Source organism: Propithecus coquereli, unplaced genomic scaffold (assembly GCF_000956105.1).
Source record: "Propithecus coquereli isolate 6110/MARCELLA unplaced genomic scaffold, Pcoq_1.0 Scaffold256, whole genome shotgun sequence".
In the NCBI taxonomy this organism is placed as follows: domain Eukaryota; kingdom Metazoa; phylum Chordata; class Mammalia; order Primates; family Indriidae; genus Propithecus; species Propithecus coquereli.
In genome coordinates, this window is record NW_012148130.1 from 1,139,502 (window position 1) to 1,145,770 (window position 6,269).

At 45.3% G+C, this 6,269-nt stretch overlaps 1 protein-coding gene across 1 annotated transcript in view; it reads right to left on the minus strand.

Annotated features, from left to right (window-relative positions):
• APOPT1 (apoptogenic 1, mitochondrial) overlaps window positions 1–6,269 on the minus strand; it is a 37,244-nt gene that overhangs the window by 9,155 nt on the left and 21,820 nt on the right. The window contains exons 2-3 of the mRNA XM_012647105.1: window positions 2,538–2,735; window positions 1,759–1,822 (exon numbers count right to left, since the gene is read on the minus strand). Coding sequence (XP_012502559.1) covers window positions 1,759–1,822; window positions 2,538–2,735 — 262 coding nt within the window. The remainder of the gene's footprint in view (window positions 1–1,758; window positions 1,823–2,537; window positions 2,736–6,269) is intronic.

The window sequence follows — 6,269 nt, forward strand, 5'->3', positions numbered from 1 at the left end:
GTCTTCTTCCACTTGTTAAGAGAGCGGCTTGTCTCCAATGCACCTCTGTGGAATGAGCCTACCTGGTCCCACCCTGACACTGATGACAAACTTATGGATGTGACACACGTTTCAAGTACATGTGTGTACACACACACACACACACACACACACACATACACACGGCCAGGACGACATGGGATGAGCTGAGAGCCACCGTGGCGAGGTGAGGTCCAACAGGCCCTGGGATCTGACTCCCTAGGCCCCGCCGCTTCCTCGCTGTGTGAGTGGGGTTGGGAACTTGCTCTTTGTAAGCCCCAGGCTCCCACCTACTTCGCTCAGCCACTGTGGGAAATACAACAGACAACATGTGCAAAGGACTCCGTACAGCACCCGGAAGTGCGAGCTTCCATTCTCCGCCTACCGCTGGGACGCAGCACCTGACCCTGCCCTCCGAGACCCCACCTCCGCCAAACAGCGAACGCCGGTTACTCGAGCTCCCCGGGCCCTGTATCCTGCACAAATCCAGGCAAGGCCAAGGAGGAGCAAGGAGAGTGATGGTACTTTAGCCCAATGACACACGTGGCTTTTGGGGTCAATGGTTTTGGATTTTCCATCCGAATGATGTTCTGACAGTAGACATCTGTCTAACAAACAGTACGAAATGTTATTCAGGCCTAACATCAACGCCAACAGAAAATAATTAAAGGCTATGTTGAGCACTAGATTTCTGTCCAAAAAGAATGACAGCAAAGCGAGTAAAGGGACTGGACGCAGGCTGGTTTCCATGGCACAGCAAGTGCGCAGCCTGGGGGGAAAGATGGGAAACAGGTGAGCGAGGTAGGGCCGGGCCAGGCCAGGCGGCCGGCCTCCTATCCAGAGGAGGAGCGAAGCTATTATTCTGTAGTCAACGGGGCATGGGGGTGTCTAAGAACCTAATTTGAGCAGCAACTGTCAGATTTGCATTTGGGGTAGAACAGTCTGGCTACAGGGAAAAGAATGGATTTAAAGCAGGTGTCAAGAAACCACAGCTTACAGGCCAAATTTGGCCCACCACCTGTTTTTGTAAATAAAGTTTTATTGGAACACATTCAAGTCCACTTGTTTATGTATTTTCTACGGCTGCTTTCACACTACAACAGCAGAGTTGAGTAGCTGCAACAGAGAGCCCACATGGCCCATAAAGGCTAAACTATTTACTGTCCAGCCCTTTAGCGAAAAAGTTTGCTGCCCTCTGATTTAAAGATTAGAGGCCAGGGAACCAGTTAGGAAGTTACTACAATAGAGAATTAACAAGGGCCTGAACTAAAAGCAATGTGTCACGGACAGGGAGTGGCAAAGTACTGATGAACCTGGAGGAGAGATGAACAAAGGGAGAGAAGCTTCCAGGGTGACTGGTTTCTAGCTCACATGACTCAGTAGGACCATGAACTGAGGCCTGGAATCAGGAAGAGGAGCTGGCGTACACAGGGAGAGGCTGCAGAGGCCAGGGACCTCAGGACAGAAGTCGAAGGCACAGTTGGTCATCCGTTAGAAGCCCTACAATGCTGGGGAACGGAATGCAAAGGAAGAGGAGCCCCTGGCGGCAAATGAGAAAAACAGGAGGACCTGAAAGGAGGAGGGTTCAGAGGCGTCTGTAAAGGCCCTGCCGGAAGCCAGGCCTGTGTCCAGGCCGCCACTGCCCCGAACTCCCTCCTTCACTCAACATCCCTTTTGTTACCTTCTCATGTACTTGCTCAAACCAAAACAACCTTAGCAAAATAGAACAAGTGTACTAACCTGACTCAGTTCTCAGTCCCAGGCCTTCAGCTTTTAGTCTTGAGTGAATAAATTCTTCTTTTTCCTAAAAAAAGAAAAGAAAAGACAAGACTATCAAAATTCCCTTTCTCTGTCTTTCCACTTTTCTTTGGCTGGAGCACAGCTCACAGCGTTCTGGAGAAGTCTGGATGTGGCTTTCCTGAGAAATTGCCCATCTCAAAGCCTATTTTAAACCATCCGAGTGTGGTTACAAGTTTCATGCTTGAACCAGATTTGAAAACGAGATGTTCAATAAACTTTGGGAGGCACTGTTTGCTCATAAATCCTCAGAATAAGATAAATATGCTCCATTTGAGGTAGCCCACCCAAATGGATAAACAAAGTTTAAATGTTTTTCTTCTGGATTAGAATATTTATACTTCTTTCTCATGTAGTTTACTTATGAGTATGCTGTTAAGAATTCTGAATTCTCAGGAAGAATAACAATACATCAGAGAAACTTATATTTTCATAAGCATAAACACACACACGCATATAAAATGTACTTTAGTTCTGGCTCTGCTACTCACTTCACTTTCTTGAAAGTCTCAAGATCTGTGATTCTATGGATGACCAAGGTTTCTTATATACAGTTACATACTGGTTTAAAAAATAATACGTACGTATGTACACACACACACGCACACGTGGCGGTGCTGAGGCGCTACCAAATGACAAGCAGCAAAGCAAATACTAAAGATGTAGCGCCCCCATGTGGCCAACTGTATTATTTATCACTCTCATCTAGAATCTAAACTTACCTTACTAAATGTCAAATTCTGGTTTGCCCAGAACTGTTGATTCCATTCTTGTGTTTCTTGTCTTAATTCTCTAAGCTTTTGTTCCAGTGGTGATTCATTTTCAGGGATGTAAAAGTGAACAGGTCGAAGATTTGAATATTTATCGGGGGGTCCTATCCAATCATGGCAAGATTTTCTTGGAGGGCAGAATCTTGAAACCTTTAACAAAATATATGGGATTAACACACAACTAGACAAATCTCTAGTATTATAAAATTAACAATCTGGGCCAAACACAGTGGCACACACCTGTAATCCCAGCACTGAAGAAGGCCAAGGGGGAAGGATTGCTCAGATCAGTTTGAGACCAGCCTGGACAACATAGCAAGACCTCATCTCTTAAAAAATAAAAAATTAGCTGGGTGCGGTGACAAGAGCCTATAGTCTCAGCTACGTGGGAGGCTGCACTCCAGCTAAATAAATAAATGAAAATTAAATTAATCTAGATGTATTAAGGTTCCTTGTTAGTTTTCTCTTTTTAAGACTTCAGTGTGCCCAGGGAATTTCCAACTTAAAAGAACTATAATAAATATTAAAATTGGCTTGGTACAGTGGCTCACACCTGTAATCCCAGCACTTTGGGAGGCTGAGGTGGGAGGATGTCTTGAGCTCAGGAGTTTCAGGTTGCAGTGAGCGCTATGATCACGCTGCTGCACTCTAGCCTGGGCAACAGAGTGAAGTCTTTTCTCAAAAAGAAAAGAAAAAATTAACACTACACCAAACACATTCAATAAATGGTGCTGGAATAATTCAACATCCTAATGCAAAAATAAAATAAAATAATAAGAATCTCAACCTGTACTTTGTGCTACATACAAAAATTAACTTAAGATGCATCACAGATATAAATGTAAAATCTAAAACTTTCAAAACTTCCAAAAGAAAACATAGGAGAAAATCTTCGCAATCAACATAAAAACATATTCGACATCATTACTCATTAGGGAAATGCAAATCAAAACCACAATGAGATACACTGTACCTATCAGAATGGCAAAAACAAAAACAAAAACCAACAAGAACAACTGACAGTACCAATTAATGTTAAGGATGTAAAACAATTAAGCTCTTATAAATTGCTGGTAGGAATGCAAAATGGTACTGCCATTTTGGAAAAAAGGTTGGCAGTCCATTATAAAATATACAATTAACATACAACCCAGCAACCCCACTCCGAGTTGTTTAACCAAGAGGAATGAATACCTATGTTCACATAAAAACCTGTGTCAAGTGTCTTTATTTATAACAACCAAAATCTGGAAACAGCCCAAATGTCTTTCCCCTGGCGAATGGAAAAACAAGGTATGGCGGGGCCATACGATGGCTACTGCTCAACAGTGGAACAGAACTACATGTAACACGGAGGAATCGCAAATGCATTACGCTAATGGAGCCACACTCCAAAGGCTGCATGCTGGATGATTCTATTTCTATGACATTCTGGAAAAGGCAGGTGCTGGGGTGAGGGAGAGGGTGACTACAAAGGAAATTGCAGGGGAGAAGCAGTTCTGTGTCTTGAACTGTTGTGGTGTGCACACGTTTGTCAGGAGTGAATCTTACTATGTGTAGACTGGACTTCAATAAACCTGACATTTAAAAAAACACAGTTGAATAATCACAAGACTAGCTTCCATCTGTCTGTCAAAAGAGCAATGTAGCCAAAATCTATGAAAAAAACTTAATACCATTCAATTTGGAAGTCTCTTATTTTCTAAAAGCAAGCTCTACCAAACATGACTTCCACCTCCAACAATGACAGGGTCCTTCCCAGAGCCGTCTCTCCACAACCTACAAACTACGCAGAGCAGAAAGGATGAGCCACTGAGACACACAACACGGATTATTTTCAAAAACAACATACAGAGTCAGAAAGCCACACAAGAGCACATATGATACGATTCCACTTGTATGACATTCTAGAACAAATAATCAGATTAATCAGTGGTTGCCTGGGGTGGGGGGGTAAAGGAGATTAATTTAGGAAGGGCATGAAGGAACTTTCTGGAGTGATGCTCTAGATCCTACTGGGATGGTGATTGCACAGATCTATACATTCTTTTCGAAAGTCCTTGCACTGTACATGTCAAATGATGTGCTCATCTTATTGTGCATAAATTATATCTCAATAAAATCAACTCGAAAATGGTAAAATTTAAAAGGTCCAAAAAATACCACCCCAAGTAGAATGAACATTTCTTTGGCATTTAGGAGGCGCTTCATTCGGGATATTTCAGGACTTCACTAACACCATTACATTCTGTTACTCCCAGGAACTGAGAGATGCAGGGTTTGCAACATTTCAAACAGCTCTTTTGTCTACTTGGCTACTGACTGGAAATCGAATTTGAAAAAGTAGAAATAGTGGCTAATAATTTTATAAATCTAACACAGCGAACCAGGTGAAGCTGGTTTGATAATGACCCGCTGGCTGCTTGAGGGAGCAGAGTCGCAGGCTGCACGGACCCATGGTCACTGCGGGAAGGAGGGAGCGGCAGAAACGTGCCCACCGGCCAGCTCCACACGCCGTCCTCAGCCTCCCTGACCCACCCGGGTCTGCCTGTCACTGACTTAGGTCCCCGAACTCAATCTTGACCATCGTGCCAAGGGAACCAAGCGTGAGAAGGGAGACCACGTCATTACTTAGGAAACCCGGTTTGTTAGTCTCACTTTGATGGCTGCCATCAATCAACACACAAACTAGAACTATCTGTCAACATTTCTATTTTCTCCTTTTCAAAGCATTGTAATAAATCTTGGCTATGATCTTCCTAAATCTGCTAAATCCCCAAGCATTCTAAAGATAGGAAGAATTTAAAACATGAAAAGGCAAACACAGGTTTGGTTGTGATGCTGGTTACAGAGCTCGGCGCAGCTACCAAGCAGGAGTCGTCCAGAGACCAACGAGGCCACCCCAGGCGTCCCGGGAGCTCCTAGAGCTCCGCAATGGCGCCTGCCATTGAGCGGGTCCAGCTACACTACAACATACGCAGGAATCGCCATTCACACAGAAAGCTGTACGCCCAAGAACCCCAGACCGTTTCTGAGTTATACCATTACAGTTTTTCCTTCTAGACCAGCGGTCCCCAGCCTTTTTGGCACCAGGGACCAGTTTCGTGGAAGACAATTTTTCCACAGACTTGGCAGGGGTGGGGGGAAGGTTTGGGGGTGATTCGAGCGCATCACATGTATTGTGCAGTCGTCCTCTCTGCTGATGATGGTCTGTGTTTGTAGCCGCTCCCCAGCGCTGGCGTCACCGCCGCAGCTCCACCCAGATCATCGGGCACTGGATTCTCCTAAGATCCGTAACCGAGACCCCTCGCTTGTGCAGTTTACAGCAGGGTTCATGCTCCTGTGAGAATCTAGTGGCCCCGCTGAGCCGACAGGAAGCGGTGCTCAGGCGGTGATGCAGCGGTGAGGAGCGGCTGCAAAGACAGACGAAGCTTAGCTTGTTCACTGGCCTGCCCGCCACTCACCTGCTGTGCAGCCCGGTTCCTACCAGGCCACAGACCAGTACAGGTCCACAGCTAGGGGCTGGGGACCAGAGCTCTAGACAACACAGGCACTTATGGCATTTTATTAAAAATCTGTGGTGTGCTCAGCTCAGCACTAGAATGCTTACCATCAAGAAAACTATCTGGCCGGGCACGGTGGCTCACGCCTGTAATCCTAGCACTCTGGGAGGCCGAGGCGGGC